This window comes from Lissotriton helveticus, chromosome 1_1 (genome assembly GCF_964261635.1).
Source record: "Lissotriton helveticus chromosome 1_1, aLisHel1.1, whole genome shotgun sequence".
In the NCBI taxonomy this organism is placed as follows: domain Eukaryota; kingdom Metazoa; phylum Chordata; class Amphibia; order Caudata; family Salamandridae; genus Lissotriton; species Lissotriton helveticus.
In genome coordinates this window covers 13946376-13965768 of record NC_136057.1, presented here as the reverse complement: position 1 = coordinate 13965768, position 19393 = coordinate 13946376, and the positions used below count along the sequence as shown (strand labels likewise).

At 40.9% G+C, this 19393-nt stretch overlaps 1 protein-coding gene across 1 annotated transcript in view; it reads left to right on the top strand.

Moving 5' to 3' along the window:
• The window catches only part of LOC144766885 (lectin-like), an 80507-nt gene that overhangs the window by 43667 nt on the left and 17447 nt on the right, over positions 1 to 19393 (top strand). Inside the window, exon 3 of the mRNA XM_078650595.1 lies at positions 12232 to 12392. Coding sequence (XP_078506721.1) covers positions 12232 to 12392 — 161 coding nt within the window. The remainder of the gene's footprint in view (positions 1 to 12231; positions 12393 to 19393) is intronic.

Genomic DNA, 19393 nt, shown 5'->3' with positions numbered 1-19393 from the left:
AATGGGTTCCATAATAGGCTCTTGAGAATTTCTGAGAATTTCAATAGAAGCCCAGGTTTACACCAGAACATGTTAACGCTGTCCTTGTAAATATGCCCATTATAGACTCCTGATTTTACCATAAAAAAATTGTCACCTACTACTAATTTGTATTCTTCCCCGGGATCCCATCCCATGGGCGTATATACAAAGTTGGGGACAGTGAGTGGAGCTCCAATGTCTCAGCCAGCTCCCTGCGTTCTTCTGAAGCTACCATTACTTTTCCACATGGGGACCTGCTAATATACAGCTCCCCGTGGGGAAAAGCAATCTGCTTTGCATTTTGAAAGGGAGAGCATGTTTCCCTGTTCTCTCTTTCAAAATCCAAAGCAAGTTTGCTATGGCAGGGCGGGAGCCTCGGCTCTCACACTGCCATAGCCAACTGCAGTGTAGAAAAAATCTCCCGGTAAGACAACAAAGGATTATCAAGCCCATTATCTCAGTTTTAGCTGCAGTTTGGTGCCGCTAAAGGGGCGATAATTTTAACGCCATCCTTGTAAATATGCCCCTAAGTTTTGGAATGTGGACGATCCTGTCTCCCATTTAAATAGCCACAATGTATTTAGTGAAGTGCACACTGTGAAACGTGAAGCAGCAGTGTCTGATTGGGATCGATAAAAAATTGTCCATTGTTGAGTACAGAGTAGGCAAATTGTACATGGGGTTTTGTAATGCCGGTGGCTATTGCTCGAGTCCTCTCTTGAGGTTAATTCGAAGAGTTGTGTACTTCTTTTGCTCCGAATGTACAGTTTTCTGTCATCTCTGTTTGCTTTCTCCTCTGTCATGTAGAGGACTTTGGGTAAATATGATGATTTCTGTACAGCCAGCACCTTTGAACCCTACCCCCAAACTGCTCACTGCCTGTTACCATAGTAACAGTTCATGAACACTCAACTGAGCACATAGGTCACAAGTTCAGCACAAAATGTTGCTAATCCAAGCAGCAAGTGTGCTTGACTTTTCAAAATTTTCCATAGGAACCGTTAATGTCAGCTAAAGCTTCTTATTGAAAAGGTAGAAGAGCTGGTAAAGAGTCAGCCCGGGTAGTACACTTCTAGTTATAAACACCATTCTTTTCTTAGTAAAACTTTGAGCCCCGTCAGTTGTTCTTTTACAATTTTATGGGTATTATTTCTAACGGCTTCCTGGTAAATATGCCCCCAAGTACTGTGTTAATGTCACATGTGAATTGGGCTTGGAAGGGTACAGAGACGTTCTGTAGTCTAGTAGACGGCCACCTTCCCTAGAATTATTTACTAATTGTTTGAGGAGTTCGAGGCAACTTTAGTCCGGGCATTGTCATACTCAGGATCTTTATTTTAATATGCAGGGTGTGCCTCGGCAGTCCCTGAAGCCTCGGTGGTACTAGGCAGTGCCTTATTTGTTTTGTGATCACACGGGCAGTACTTATGGTGTTATAAAGTGATACACTCATAGAACTCTTGTTCTTGTAGAATTACTCAGGATTTATGTGCCTAATAGTTACTCACATTATTTTTTGTAGGTGCACTGTAATGTTAAATAGTATTGACTTCTCCTATATCAGATGATTATCACACTAAATAATAGTCAAATGTTGTCAGAAAAAGAAGACCTATACACTCAGTTCAATTCGATTTAACAAGCTTTATTCGGTATATAAATATATAACCATAAAAGCATACTACCTATATTAAAAAAAGCAACCATCATAACATTTAGGGAGAATAATGTGATGTCACAGATTTTCAGTTTTTTTTTAATTATCCTTTATTAAAATTGAAAAAAATAGGTAGAAATGTAACTTTATTAGAACAGTATATTAAACAAAACGTGGGATGGACTCCAGTGGTAACAGCGTAGGTAACCTGCAAAACAAAAATTAAACATCAGTATGTGTGCTATGTCGAAGAGGTAAAAAAGCCTGTTTGAATTAAAGGATCATAGTAAAAATGGAAGGGAGAGTAGTGGGTGGAAGTGAGAAGGGGAGAGAGAGTTAAAAGTAGAGAGGCAGGAGGAAATAGAGCATCGGCCTATTGCACTTAGTCTTTAGTGTTTACTGTTCGTCACTTATTTGTCTAGGACGCAGGGATCTGCAATATAGAGTGTGGTTTAAGAAGTCTTTAAAATTAAGTACATGAAGCCAGATATTTTGGGCCATATTATGGACGAAGGGCGATAACATTATCGCAGTTTTATCAGCAGCAAACCGCTGCTAAAGCGGCAATAAGGGCTTTATAATATGGTGTAGTGAATTTTCTTAGTAGCTCAGGTTTTGGTGTGAACCTCTAATTCTATGGGAATTTACAAGGGTATATTATCAACCCTTTATCGTTGCTTTAGCTGCAGTTTCTTTTTGGATAAAGTGGTGATAATGTTATCGCTGTTGTCTGATAATATAGTCGCACATTACAACTTACTGTAAAATCGCTTGTATGCACCTGTGCACCCAGAGTGTTGCATCCCAGTCCCTACCCCGCAATGTACTCAATTTTAGGTCTTGCACACTAAGGCTTCACAGCTCACCTGCCACCACTGGTGTCCCACGACGTGTTAGTGCAAGCTCCGAGTCCGGGATACATTTGGATAGAAGAGCAGGTCTTCACAATGGAACTCTGTCTTGATACTGCAAAGGTAGGTGTTAGATTGCTCAGGGCATCATTGAAGGAGAGAGTTCCCGCTCAGCCCCTTTCAGCCAATCAATTAATTACTGTAAAGAGAGAAGTAATTTAATGGTGAAACGTTTGCAGGTAAATGAATGTTTATTTTAAGCTTGATAGAAAATAGGAGTTGAGTGCGTTCTTCGTTTTTGAAGTACGATCAATTGTTAGTTATAATCGTGGTTCAAAGAGGAGTTGGAGTACATGAGAAAGCACAATATTAAATAAAAATATATCATGCTAATGTTTATATACATAGAATAGAGCGTATGCTAGAAGCTTAATGTTCGCGTGTAATGCAGTGGCGGGAGCCTGTGTGCATGTACACTCAGTAAGGAAGTAACTAAAGTGTCCTAAAAGCTAACGTCACGTGTCTGTAGAGCAGCGCTTGTTGCTGGCTGCGGTCTTTAGTACGGTCCAGTAGGTCGTTATAATTAAATCGATGTGATTGAATGAGGTGAGAGATTACATCATCACAGAGGGCAAGATTGCTTTTTCTCAGAAGCACACTCAGGGTAGCGCACCCCACCGCTCCCGCAGAATCACCCTCAATAGGAGTCTGTAGGGCAGCGCTGCCCGTAGGTTTAGGCCTACCTTATGGTACAGATGGTATTTAAAATGAGACAGAGATGTGACTGAATGAGGTCAAAGATCACAAATTAACATAACACTTGCAATATTGCTTATTCTCATGTGTGCAGTCTGCCTGATGCATCCCACCCCTCTCGCAGGCTCGCGCTGAAGAGGTTGAGATCTACAGGAAGGTCCAGCAGGTCTTTAAAATGATTCAGAGATGAGACTGAATGAGGTGAGAGATCACGTCATTATGCAGGACAATATCGTTTGTTCGCACTGCATTTAATTGGAGGCCTTTTGGTCACCTAGGCCACTCACCTTACCTGTTGCAAACACTGCATTTAGCAGAGCTCACAACTTGAATTCTGCATTGGATCTATACTGCAGACAGCGTTGAATTTAGCCTTGATTTATCAATCTGCACTGCAGACAGCAGGGTTCATAACTTGAAAAGAGAAAGAGAAACAGTGTGAGAGGGAGGAAGAGAGAGAAAGTAAGAGTGAAGAGAGGAAGAGAGAAAAATAAAAAATTAGAGAGATAGGAAGAGAGAAAGAAAGACATTGAAAGTGTAAGAGAGAGAAAGGAATAGATGGAGCGATAGAGGTAGTGTTGATACTGGAGAAAATCTTCGCAGCTCACCTTTTTGCCACCGGTGTGTGTCCAACCACGTGCCGGGTTAAAGTGCACCCTCAAGTGTAGTGATCTGAAAGATAGTATACAATTAGTAATTGCAGAGTACGTACAACTGCACATGTATATTTCTGCGTTACGCCTTTGCACACCCAGGCAACTGTATTACATCAACTACCACTGCAAGGAGGTGTCTTTGCGCTCCTTTCCTCCCAGGGTGCTATATCCCATGCACTCCCACTGCATAGCGGTGAGTTCTAATTACTGCGCACCCAGACTGCTGCACCCCAACCACTCCCAGTGTCCGGAGATGAGTGCCTGTTCTTGCGCACCCACACTGTTTCAACCTATCCACTCCCACTGCCCGGAGGTGATTGTACCTTCCTACTCAAGGTGCTGTACACTATCCACTCTACCTGACTTCTCGTTGCTTCAGAAAGAAGTTTCTCTGCTAACCGTGTGCCACCAAGTGTTTCAAAGAGGGTCCATCACGTGTCAAAGCAACCTTCTCAGGAGTTGTTAGGATGGCCACGCATCATCACAGATTCCTCAAACGTTGAGCTTTGGAAGTGTTGGGGGGATGACAATTTGTGAAACACAACCTGTTAGATAAAAAGGAAGATAAGATTGTGCGTCATTTGTTCATCAACGGAGAGAGGAAGAGAGAGAGTGTGATAGTGACTCTGAAAAGAATATACACAGCTCACCTTTCTGTCACTGGTGTGTCTTTGACCACATGCTGGGACATAGTGCACCCTGAAGCTCCACATCTAAAAGATAGCAGAAGAAAGATGTTAATTGCCACTATCTTACTGTGGAGTAGAATAACATCTACCTTTCACACACCTTCCCTCCCCTATTAAAAATGCAACCATTTGCACGGTTCCAACTTGTTTAATGGGCTCCGATTTATGAACAATTAGTAAAGTAGTAATGTTTTCCATCCGGTTATAGAAAACAAGTGGTGCGCAGCCATACACGTGGTTTCAATCATCACGCCCGTGTATGGGCACGATAATTGAAACCTCATGTGCTATGGGAGTCTATTACGCGCAGCAAGTGCAAAATAGATACAAATAGGCCATGGACGGAGCAATGTGCCCGCCTCTGGCCAATTGCGAGCAGTCTTTTAGAATAACTCGCATACAAAGTCCAATGGGTTAGAGCGGAAGGAAACAGACATGTACGAGCGTGTGCAATTCGTAGGTTAGGTTCAGATCACCATTTTTTCACATAGAAAATGTCTCACGCTGCCTGAGCAGTGCTGTGCACTACAACGAAGGCACAAGCTGTACTGCGCACAGCAACAGAGGCGCGAGTCCTAAATGAATTGAGAAAGGAAAGGTTGTCAAAATAAGATGGTAAATTTAAGGGTACATAGTATAGAAACGAAATACTCATTTACTTCGCTATGCCGGTCTTTTTTATTGGTAGTGTCACATGTCATGTGATGCCTGTGATGGATGGGTGTGGTGTTGGCGTATACCAGCCATCAGGGAGCGTGTGTGCCATTCTGAGAACTAGACCTGTAACTAGTAGATCACTAGAATGAAAATCTGGTCCATGTAGCGTTGTTGTGATTTCCTGTAAATGTAACTGGAGTGGGCTGGCCTGACGTATGCCAGTGCTGCGCTAGACTGTGAACAATGACTCTGGAGCTATGGGTGTGGCTCCGTTGTGAGCTATTTGAGAAATCAAGTGATTCAGGTGTTCGTGTTGTAGTTATGCTGTCATCCTGATCTTAAACACAAATGTGTCACTATGTTTGTGAAGTCCCACAACATGGAAGTACGGGGTATCACTGACCCTATATTCATCCACAGTTTCATACATAGCAGATGGTGAACATGACGCATTTCTGTGAATATGAATGTTTGTTATACATTCATTGGAGTGTTGTAGCTGTAGCAATAAAGGTCTATGAAAGCTTTAGGTTGCAGTTTTTGGCATGTGAAGGGCAGCTAATATATATACTTATGTGGTTATTTGGGTATATTGTCGAACGTGGTGCTGGAAATCAGGGTTCGAGCCTCGGAGTTGCATCTACATCCTTGTAGAAGTGGAAATAATAATCAAGAAGTGTTACACTTAAGATATAAGTGTTTTATTCAGGAACATGCGTGGAGACATACAACCCACAACCGGTTACTCCCAAGCTCTCGTCGTAATTGCCTGAATGAGCAGTTCCAGGCAGCTACGACGAGAGCGGCAGAATGAAAAGTGCACATTGAACAATCACACAGCCCGAGGAGAGCGCTTGTGATAACAAGCAAGGGCTTGTGAATAACAAGTTGCTCTTAAAGGGGCAAGAGCAACTTATTATCTTAACAATCCTGTTATTGTAGACAAACCACGTAATCTCCGCGTGCCTGAAAATGTACTGTAAATACGGTGGTCATGTAAACCGCTGAAATAGTTTTGGGTTGACTTTGCCCTATATAAATATGCTACAAAATAATGTACAGACATAATGAATACACAGACACAGATTGATAGTTGAAGTGACTATGGGCACGTGCGCTCGACTCCATTTTATTACCAGGGTCCAAGTGCAGTGATGTTTGTGGTGGGTGAATGTGAGGTGAGTGTAAGCCAGCCCTCCAAAAATCGTTGCTGTTGGTAACAAGTACAATAGTAATCATCATATCATACACAGATATTCCATCATAAACGGTTTATGACTTGTGCTGCACAAAGGTAGGAGCACTACATGTGAAATAATACACAACAGATTCTATCGTAAAGAGTTCATGACATGTGGTGCACTGAGGTAGGGGCGCCTTGTATGGAGGTTGCGATGATGCGTGGTCCGGGCAGGATGCACTGGTAGCATTGTTTTTTACCTACTGAATTTTGCCTTAATAAGGCCACTTGGCAATTATTTATGGTGCACTGAGTTAGTGGTACGTTTGACGCTCAGCGTGCAGGCAACATATGTGGATGCGTGGTCCGAGAGGGCTGCACTGGAAGCATTGTTTGTTGACTACTGGACTGCATCATCTGTAATCGCGATTCAAATAAAACATGAAACATGTATGGAATACATTGTCGAAATATGTAGGTTTCAGGGAAATTATAGTTTAAATTGTGAGCTGTGCTGTTTGCAGTGTAGACTGCCATTCAGTGTTCCTTTGGACTTGCAGGATGAAATTGTTTATTGTAGTAAGCCTATAACTGATATAAAAGAAGTTCTTGAAAGAAGGATACTAAAGGGATATTGTGTAGGTTTGAGAGACGTTATACTTAGTTTAGCACAACACCCTGCAAATGATGGATGAAGAGTCAATTTAATTGTGAGGTCTGATGACCGCAGTGTAGGCAGGAGGCAGCGGTTAGCAAGGGCCCATAACCACGTGGCGTTGAGGAGAGCTGCACAGTATTGGTAATTAGTGTGTATGCAGCCAGCGATGATAACACTGAGTAAGTGGCACTTGAAGCAATGTTCTGTGGAGCCTGCAATGATGCATGGTCCAGGCAGGCCGCACTGATAGCAATGTTTTTTGCCTTGAGGATTCTGCCTTAATAAGGCCATGTGGCGATGATTTATGGTGCCCTGAGTTAGTAGTACCTTCGGTGCTTAACGTGTACAAATCATGCGATGATGCGTGGTCCGGGGGGAACGTACTCGGACAAATGTCTTTTGTCTATTGAATTCTGTATCAATTCGATTTTCGAGTGGTAGTATGCCTCATTGCTGACATAAAACTGTTCACTGTTCTTTCCGATGATTTATGGTGCACTGAGTTGGTGATACCTCTGGCGCTCAGCATGTCCGTACCCTGCGATGATGCGTGGTCCGGGCGAGCCGCACTGGGAACAATGTCTTCTGTCTAAAGAATTGTGCCTTAATAAGGCCATGTGGCGATGACTTGTTGTGCAGTGAGTTGGTGATACCTGAAGAACTCAGGGTGTGCGCAACCTGCGATGATGCGTGGTCCCGGCGGGCCGCACTGGTACAATATGTCTTGGCTACTGTACTGCACAGACATCGAGGAATGCTTTTTGTCACATCCTTTAACAAAATCTGAGGACAAAGAGTACAATTGTCTCTTCATTAAATAAATCAAGGCTGATTTCAATGTTGTCCGTAGTGTACAACCAAATCTGAATTCAAGTTGTGAACCCTGCTGTCTGCAGTGTAGATCGAAAGCAGTAGTTAGCACAGACATCAAGGAATGTTTTTTGTCACATTCTTTGACAAAATCTGAGAACATAGAGTACAATTGTCTCTGCATTAAATAAATCAAGGCTAAATTCAATGCTGTCCGTAGTGTAGATCCAAAGCTGAATTAAAGTTGTGAACCCTGCTGTCCGCAGTGTTGATTGTAGGCAGTAGTCGATACAGACGTAAGTCTGTGGTGCTGTGGCGCTTAGTTCACAATAGGCCTGTATCGAGGAGGCATGTGCTCATGATGGCAGCCACGTAGTAGGGTGAGGACCTTCGCTGTGGCAGTGTCTTTTGTCTTCGCACAAATGAACCATGCCCAAGGTGTAACTTATGTATTTATACTCTTACGCTGGAGTTGCGTACGTTGGACAAGCCGACTCTGCTTCTGCTTCAATGGGGGGGGGACAATACAGCTACATGACCGAGTTATTCCCCAGTGTCTAAGATAATATGGTTGCGTCCGCTGTGCAGTACACTACACGTATCAATACTATATCTACACACAGAAAAGTTTTTTGTTTGTATAGTGAGTTGTGTATAGCATTTCACCGGTAGTCTTAGGATTGTGTAAATTATTGTTGATGTGCGAGTTCCCTCCCTTATACAGAGTTGGTTGCCACATCTCTGAACATTCAGCTAGTGTGCTGTTGAGGGGATATATTATTTTGGGAAGGTTTGTTGTCCTGTTTTGCGCTGCCTCTGAGGTAGTAGGGGGAGAATGGTCAGGAGGGGTGATTTTAGTGGTGGTGGCGCTTGGTGTTGTGATTTTGTTGGGTGTCGGAGGTGCATAATTCTACCTCTATCACATATTCATCTTCAAATATGGGTGTGAGTTGGATGTAATAAACGCAGACCATAGTCTACCTCCTTACACCAGTTAAATGTTGATGTTAATTGGTTAGTGGTAAGTGGAGCTATCGCCTGTTTTTTTAGGTAGCATTGCAGATTTAGCAGGTTGTTGAAAATATGGGGAAGTGGTGTTTTTGTGTATTTTTTCTACGGAATCGCCTAGTTTGTATATCATTAACGTTAGATGTTGTTCTGTTTGTGGCGATTTTGTTGGAGGAAGGAATCAACTGAAGAGTGGTGATATTTGCAGTTTTTACTAGGTTGAGAATGGGATGATAATTAAAAAAGATAGAAAAAAACAAATATGCCTAATGAACATTGCAATAAGAAATTAGCATTTAAAAAACCTTTGAAATTCACTGAATAAAACATAGGTTTCAGGTATGTTATAGTTAGGAATTTGCATTTAAAAAACCTTAGAAATTCACTGAAAAAACATACGTTTCAGGGGTGTTATAGTTAGCTGGACTTTTCACTCATACAAAACCATTGACATTTCTCCTTTATAGATAGTTGTACTAAGTGTAACTCACGCGCCCGCAATCCACTGCTGATGATGTCACATATTAAATCATTCATGACATGGTCAGTGACATCACTGATGACATCTCAAATGACATCACTGATGACATCACTGATGACATAATCCACATGACAATCTGCTACACCTGATCATACATTAGTATACCTTTTCATCACTCACTAAAAAATATAGAGTACCATTTTTAAAAGAATGACACACCAACATAACTTTCTAAAAACCCACTCACTGCTTTGTAGAAAAAACGTACGTATACATTTACTCATACATGCTGACAAAGATCAATATAGCACTATTAAATATACTTATAGACTTATATTGACATTACCCATCAGCACACATTTTATTGATGTATATAATCATCCTACTCACTTACGCAAATATTTCAATATACTTACATTTACTCAGCTACACACTCTTACAAACACCACTGTATTTATTCATATAGATACTAACTCATACTTTGTGTGTTATAAAATCAGTATTACAAGTATATAGTTTTCCATACAGTCACTCCGACAATGTCTAACTGTTATGTATACTTATTTATGTAGAACAACTGTCACATATACTGTGTTTATATTTCTACTCTCTTGGACATGTATCATTGAGAAATGTATGTAATCATCAACACATCCATAAAGAGACTCACTCAACCAAACACCTGTTTCCACATACAGTCTTAACCTCATATATCTACTAAATCAACTATTTACACATCTTTGAACAGTCACACACACCTCCCACACACACATTTACTATCCCATAGAAATACTCACTAAACTAAATAATAACTAAGATAAAGTTTCACATAGCTAGTAATCAACTTATGTAATAGTTTACACAACAAGAGACAGAGTGATACAGATATTCACACAGTTAAATCACTATTCCAAATGTTTAGAGAGACACTCCAAAATAGGGACTTAGACAGTCAATTAAAGTGCTACTAAATTATTCATCCAGTCACTTATACATTCACTCAGCCTTCAATGCAGATTCCTATATATATAATACTTATTTAATTATGGAAGCAAACCACATTCACTGGATGATGTCATCAGTGATGTCATTAGTGATGTCATTTGAGATGTCATTAGTGATGTCATCAGCGATGTCACTGACCATGTCATGAATGATGTAATATGTGACATCATCAGCAGTGGATTGCGGGCGGGCAATTTACAGTTAGTACAACTAACTATAACGGAGGAATTTCAATGGTTTTGTATGAGTGAAAAGTCCAGCTAACTATAACACCCCTGAAACCTATGGTTTTTTCAGTGAATTTCGAAGGTTTTTTTAAATGCTAATTCCTAACTATAACATACCTGAAACCTATGATTTTTCAGTGAATATATATATATATACACATACATATATACATACATACATACAGCAGGAGGGGAGCAGGTAGGCAAGCAACAGGAGGTGCAGGTGCACATGGCCTTGGCTGTAGTGCACAGAGGACCTTCATTGCCTCCCAAAGGAAAAAAACATATTAGAGGGAACATTGCACAAAACACCTCAGCACTGATGGGTAGATAAGAGCCCTTGGCAGTGCAGGGGAGACATGAGCCCTGGGCACTGCAGAGTAGAAAAGAGCCCTCAGCAATGCAAAGTAGACAGGAGACCTCATCACAGCAGGGTAAGCAATAGACCAAGGACCTGCATAGTAGAAAGGAGCCCTCAGAACTGCAGGGCAGGCAAGAGCCTTCAGCATGGCAGGATAGTGCGGAGTCCTAGGAACTGTGGGAGAAGAATGCTCAGCACAAAAGGGTAGACAACAGCCCATGGCACTTCAGGGTAGACAAATGCCCTCTGCACTGCAGGGTAGGCAAGATTCCTCGGCAATGCAGGGTAGACAAGAGCCCTTTGCACTGTAGAGCAGAAAGGAATCCTTGGAACTGCAGGATAGAAAGGATTACTCTGCCCTGCAGAACAGACCATGCCACTGCAGAGGAGACAAGAGCCCTCACCTCTCCAGGATAGTGATGAGTCCTCAGCATTCTACGGTAGACAAGAACCCACAGCACTTCCTGGTAGACAGGATGTATTGGTGCTGTAGGGTAGTTAAGAGCCCTCAGCACTGCAGCATAGACAGTGACCCCATCTGTAATAAATGGATAGGAGTCCTGAGTACTGCAGGCAGACTGAAGCCTTCAAGATTGCAGACTGGAAAGCAGCCCTCATCGGACTTGTGGAGAGCATTCAGAAGGCTGAACAAAAGCACCCAGAAGTCGGCACATAATGCTTCAGCGCTGTAGGCTCAGCAATACAGGAGCTCTGAATGCAATGATGCTATGGAAATATTTCCCCAAAAAAGCATTAAGTTACCTTATATCTGCAGTGTAATATGAGTCTTAAAAGTCTATCCTCTTCTATATAGACCCAGACTTGTCATTTTACTAGGTCATCATCAGTGTAGACATAGTAAAAAGACTCTCCTCTTCCACCTAGTATTGCATAGGAGTGTTTTAATATGTGTGCAGCACTGTAGCGTAGTATACGAGGCTTCCTACCGTGTTTTTGTACTGCTTGTACTACTCATTCAGAACCATGATGCAAATGAAAGTAGTATATCTGCACTGCTGCCCCCCTCTACATCGGACAATAAAAATATTAAACGCTGCTTCCCTTCTTAACATTCATAATACTTATTTTTGCAGTTTATATTATCAAGGTTTCAAAGTCCATTAAATAGTTCTATTTCCATCAGATATTGTAACCACAAGATGTTTATACAATTAAAATCTGCTTTAAATTTGCTTGCATTGTTGTCTCCCTAGCGGACTCTGATGTGACCCCTGAGCCCGTGATGAAAAAGACCACCTACAACAGAAAACACCCCGATGGAGGTGAGCGCTGGAAAGGCAAGACGGACTGGCTCCCTCGTGGTGATTCCTGTTATCGATACATGACTAACATGATCGCCTGGGGAGATGCTGAGGTATGGGGCAATGTTTCGGTGCATGTCTAGTCTCTATGGTGCCAGCCTTCTGTAGGGTATCTGCCTTTATGGGTCACCCACCCTAATAAACAGCTCAGTAGTTTGCCGCATGCTCATGGAAATGCCCCCATGCCAACATTTTGGAATAGGTAAGTCAGAGAGTTTGAAAAATAAATGTGGAGAATGGATTCACACCATTGGTTAGTAATGACATAGAGACTGTTTTCTAGTGGTGAAGTTGTGGAAGTGTTTACAAATGCTGTTCGTGTAGGCGACGAAACAGTGTGGAATCTTAATCAGGGAAATGAAGAAAGAAAGAAGACAAGGAGAGGATGAAGTGTGAAGTAGAGAAAGTGATAATAGTGTTTTGTGATGTACCAAACATGACATGTAGATTTAGATACCAAACATGACATGTAGAATTGGAAACAAACGAGGGAGTGCCACCATCCTCAAGTATACCAACTAATCCATTTCTCTCAGGAAGATCTGATGTCAATAGTGGATGTAGAATGTAAAGATGCACCAAACACCGATGAAGTTCAAAGGAAACTTCTTTATTTGAAGATGGATCACTCACCTCAGCATGCTTCCTCCAGCTGCAGCTCACTCCCTAACCCCCTCTTCTTTCAAACCAATACATTCTCTTGGAGCTTTGGCAGGAAAGGTTCCCCAGTGAATGGAATGAAAGGGAAACAGTGGGATTCTTTACAATGACAGAAGCAGGGGAGGAACAGGATAGCACATACAACAAGTAGTAAAGTATGCAGATTACCTGTAAAGTGTAAGGACTGACCTTTCTTTCAGGTCCACAATCATCACCTTCCAAAACTTCTACATAAGCAAGAAACACTTCTTTCCAAGTTTCCCAAACCATGGGGGTCCCCCAGGTGCTGGCGGAAACACAGGTGGTGGTACAATGAGCAACATATTAACGCTTTATTCATATGTAATTGCAACATTTTCATAGATTGTACTAGTAGTATATAAAGTTACCAGTAAAATAACAATTTAGAACATAATAAAAATATCCTTACAATGTTTCGTTTCTACTTAGGTGTGTGTATCACCCTGAACGCAAAGATGAAAAGTAATTAATAATCATGTGTGCGCGCATCCAGCACCGTGAAAGCACAAATAAATGCAAATAGTAATCCCTTGGGTGTGCGCACCGCCATCAATGCGCTAGTTACAATGGCAGCAGGCCACTGCTTCCTTCTCTCAGACACCTGGAAGGAATCCACAACAGGCACCATGTTGTTGATGCTTGGCGTGATGACGTCACACCGGTGCCAAGAAGTTTTCGTTGAAATGCACTCAGACCACAATCACCCCCACCTCCTCCAGATGACTCAAATGTATTTTCGTGCTCAGGCTGCCGTTCCTCATTATGAAAATGCAGACATTTGTTCCTGCTACACCCGCACAGTAAATCAGGTTCAGCTGCCCCAGGATGTGAGCACATCTCCCAAAGACTTTGAATCTCCATCCTGCAACCAAAATAGGTTACAACGACGACGTAAGTTAATTGTTCCTCTACCGTTGATTTCGGTTCAAATTAAAGGCTGTGAAGACCCATCATCTTCGCCAGAATTAATGGGGAAAAGAGTCCCACAGCTAGAATGAGCCCACACTGTGGATGCTCCAAATGTTTATTCCTCAGTTCAAACTCTACAAGTTCAGCTCCCAGATCATGAACTCCGTTCAAAGTTCAAGCCCAAATATTTCTGCCCTTAGGATATTCTTTCGCTTGCATGCACACAATTCATTTGACAATAATCAACTTCCCAGCCGTTCAAGTAGCAACATGAAGTGTTTTACATACAACACCCAACATGTAGAATGTTATACATATGACACCCAACATGTAGTGTGTTATACATACAACACCCAACATGTAGTGTGTTATACATAAAACACCCAACATGTAGTGTGTTATACATCGAACATCCAACATGTAGTGTGTTATACACACAACACCCAACATGTAGTATGTTATACATACAACATCCAACATGTCGTGGGTTACATATACAGCACCCAACATGTAGAATGTTATACATATAACGCCCAACATGTAGTGTGTTATACATACAACACCCAACATGTAGTGTGTTATACATAAAACACCCAACATGTAGTGTGTTATACATCGAACATCCAACATGTAGTGTGTTATACACACAACACCCAACATGTAGTGTGTTACATATACAACATCCAACATGTAGTGTGTTATACATACCAACATCCAACATGTCGTGGGTTACATATACAGCACCCAACATGTAGAATGTTATACATATAACGCCCAACATGTAGTGTGTTATACATCCAACATCCAACTTGTAGTGTGTTATACATAAAACACCCAACATGTAGTGTGTTATACATACAACACCTAACATGTAGTGTGTTATACATACAACACCCAACATGTAGTGTGTTATACATCCAACATCCAACATGTAGTGTGTTACATATACAACATCCAACATGTAGTGTGTTATACATAAAACACCCAACATGTAGTGTGTTATACATACAACACCCAACATGTAGTGTGTTATACATACAACACCCAACATGTAGTGTGTTATACATCCAACATCCAACATGTAGTGTGTTACATATACAACATCCAACATGTAGTGTGTTATACATACAACATCCAACATGTAGTGTGTTATGCCTACAACATCCAACATGTAGTGTGTTACATATACAACATCCAACATGTAGTGTGTTATACATCCAACATCCAACATGTAGTGTGTTATGCCTACAACATCCAACATGTAGTGTGTTACATATACAACATCCAACATGTAGTGTGTTATACATCCAACATCCAACATGTAGTGTGTTACATATACAACACCCAACATGTAGAATGTTATACATATAACACCCAACATGTAGTGTGTTATACATCCAACATCCAACATGTAGTGTGTTACATATACAACACCCAACATGTAGAATGTTATACATATAACACCCAACATGTAGTGTGTTATACATACAACATCCAACATGTAGTGTGTTACATATAAAACACCCAACATGTAGAATGTTATACATATAACACCCAACATGTAGTGTGTTATACATAAAACACCCAACATGTAGTGTGTTATACATACAACACCCAACATGTAGTGTGTTACATATCCAACATCCAACATGCAGTGTGTTATACATACAACACCCAACATGTAGTGTGTTACATATACATCATCCAATATGTGGTGTGTTATACATACAACATCCAACATGTCGTGGGTTACATATACAGCACCCAACATGTAGAATGTTATACATATAACACCCAACATGTAGTGTGTTATACATACAACACCCAACATGTAGTGTGTTACATATACAACACCCAACATGTAGAATGTTATACATACAACACCCAACATGTATTATGTTATACATACAACATCCAACATGCAGTGTGTTATACATACAACACCCAACATGTAGTGTGTTACATATACAACATCCAACATGTAGTGTGTTATACATAAAACATCCAACATGTTGTGGGTTACATATACAGCATCCAACATGTAGAATGTTATACATATAACACCCAACATGTAGTGTGTTATACATCCAACATCCAACATGTAGTGTGTTATACATAAAACACCCAACATGTAGTGTGTTATACATACAACACCCAACATGTTGTGTGTTACATATACAACATCCAACATGCAGTGTGTTATACATACAACATCCAACATGTAGTGTGTTACATATACAACATCCAACATGTAGTGTGCTATACATACAACATCCAACATGTAGTGTGTTATGCCTACAACATAAATGTAGTGTGTTACATATACAACACCCAACATGTAGAATGTTATACATATAACACCCAACATGTAGTGTGTTATACATCCAACATCCAACATGTAGTGTGTTATACATAAAACACCCAACATGTAGTGTGTTATACATACAACACCCAACATGTAGTGTGTTACATATACAACATCCAACATGCAGTGTGTTATACATCCAACATCCAACATGTAGTGCGTTACATATACAACATCCAACATGTAGTGTGTTATACATACAACACCCAACATGTAGTGTGTTACATATACAACATCCAACATGCAGTGTGTTATACATACAACATCCAACATGTAGTGTGTTACATATACAACATCCAGCATGTAGTGTGTTATACATACAACATCCAACATGTAGTGTGTTACATATACAACATCCAACATGTAGTGTGTTATACATACAACATCCAACATGTTGTGGGTTACATATACAACACCCAACATGAAGAATGTTATACATACAACACCCAACATGTATTGTGTTATACATACAACATCCAACATATAGTGTGTTACATATACAACACCCAACATGTAGAATGTTATTCATACAACACCCAACATGTAGTGTGTTATACATCCAACATCCAACATGTAGTGTGTTTTACATATATCACCCAACATGTAGAATGTTATACATATATCACCCAACATGTAGAATGTTATACATACAACACCCAACATGTAGTGTGTTATACGTCCAACATCCAACATGTAGAATGTTATACATATATCACCCAACATGTAGAATGTTATACATATATCACCCAACATGTAGAATGTTATACATACAACACCCAACATGTAGTGTGTTATACATCCAACATCCAACATGTAGTGTGTTTTACATACAACACCCAACATGTAGTGTGTTGCATATACAACATCCAACAGTTCAAATAACAACATATGATGATACAGTTACGTCATCAGTAAGCCAAATACGAACAAGGCTGGCAGAGTTATAGCTGAGCAAACTCCATTCGTCATGTTCCGCTGATAACTCTGTCAATGCAGGAAGGAAAATGCTTTGGACGGGTGCGGGTTTGACAGAATGATGTCCCTCAGACCACCAAACTCTTAGTAGAGCGAACGGACCACCACGGTTTTACAGATGAATCTTGCCGGGACTCCTGCATCTGCCAAACTGTAAACGAGTCCAAGTAGGGAGGGCCCGCAGCCTCAGCGGTGTTGGGGCCGACACAGTTCACCTCAAAGGGCCCCCACTTGGGTTGGCAAGCTGCAAACAAATAAAACATTCAGAAGCAGCAAGGCTGTAGGTGAATAGGTAATGGGGGACCCCTCACCTTAGCGTGCAGTGGGATCAACTGAGGTTTTGTTACGCCACTGTGTGGAGATGATGTCCAGTAGTTTAAGTGGGCTTATTGAGTCTCAGTTACAGGTTACTAAAATCATGGAGAGCAGCCTCACCAGGATTAGCCTGCCTTCTGCTCAGCCCATACTCCAACTGTCACACGTCACCTCACAGGCACCCAAAAATTCCATTCAGCTTCACTGCACCAGCATTCCACGCAGAACACTCATACTGGCTGAGCAGCTAGGGAGAGAGCTAGAGGATAATTATGTAAACAGGCTACTACATACCCTCCCCTGTTATATAGTGCAAAAATTAAACTGGAAACCTCAAAAAGGTTTTTACAAGAAGAATCATAAAAAGAGAAATTATGCTAAAGTGCACAAATGCAAGAAGGAATAAAGTCAAAACGTGATGAGCCTCAATAAATATACAATAAAAACACAGTAAACATGAAAACAAAAATATAAACGAGATGCACAGTAAAAATATACAAGAGATAATTAAGTAGAAGCAATAGATACAAGTACAAGATAAGATGAAGAAGATACATAGAAAAATATACAGGGAAATTAAGAAACAATTGAAACGCTAGAGAAGATGAAAATATAAATATATATGTTAATATATGACACATCCACTCCCTCTATACATTTTTGTAAACTATACCATGTCATATGCCAGAAAAAATAACATTTTAGCTGAACAAACTCATTGCACCTATGACTACCACCAACCACACCCACTGGCCAGAAAGGTATAAGAGGAAGCACAACACAGCACAACATGAACTAGCAGTATGAACGACTGACACACACACATTTATAACATAAAAGTAATGGGTGTAGTACACCCAACCAAAAGTCCCAAAAACAAGTGCAAGGGGAGTAACCTGTAGCAACAGGTGACACTCACCCCCAACCAACATCCTTACAGTAAGGAAAAGTAGGGTAAACTGTGAAAAAGGGTGACTTCTACCCATAGAGCCGGTCCTTGCCAAAGAGATGCAAACAAAACGTGTAGCACCTGGTGACTTACACACTGTCCAGTCATTCCTCATGTAAGGTATGAAACGTGATCTGTGGAAATGGGACCAGTACCCATTTAGACACCCCTCATGTAAGGGTCTGTAATGTGAATTATAGAAATGGGACTTTCAACCATTTCCATCCCTCATGTAAGGGCGTGTAACAACTAACATACAAAGGTTTGAATACCACCCACTTAGTCATCCCTCACGTAAGGGGACAAAAGCAAGAACATGGTAAATCCCACCCATAACGCAAACCCATATGTAAGCGAACTTCAGTGTAACAATGTAGTGGAAGCTGTAATGTGAAATTTCAGCATAAATCAATAGTGTAAAATGTGAACAAGCAGCTATAAATATATGTGACAAAATGTAAACAAGTGTTGCATAACGTGAGAGAAAACAAATATAGGCAACACACATAGTATTGCACTCTGGAGTATGCACCCTAGAAATAAATAACAATAAAATGCCAAAGTGCACCATTTTTAACCGCATGTGCGCTAGCGGTTTTCCCGCTGCGCGCTGCGATTTTAAAAATCCCGGGTACGTGACGAGCTCAGCTCGTCATCCGCGTAGCGCAGGTTACGCCCATGACGAGCTGAGCTCGTCATCCGCCCCGAAGGGGTTAAGTACCTCGACATCCAATCAAACATTCATTAGTAGAATACGCACCGTAAGCAGAGGGTATGAAGTTAAAAACTTTCCTAAGGCATATCAAAAGAGAAAAAGGCTGATACGTGTGGCAACTTCAATGGATCCACATATCATTTAA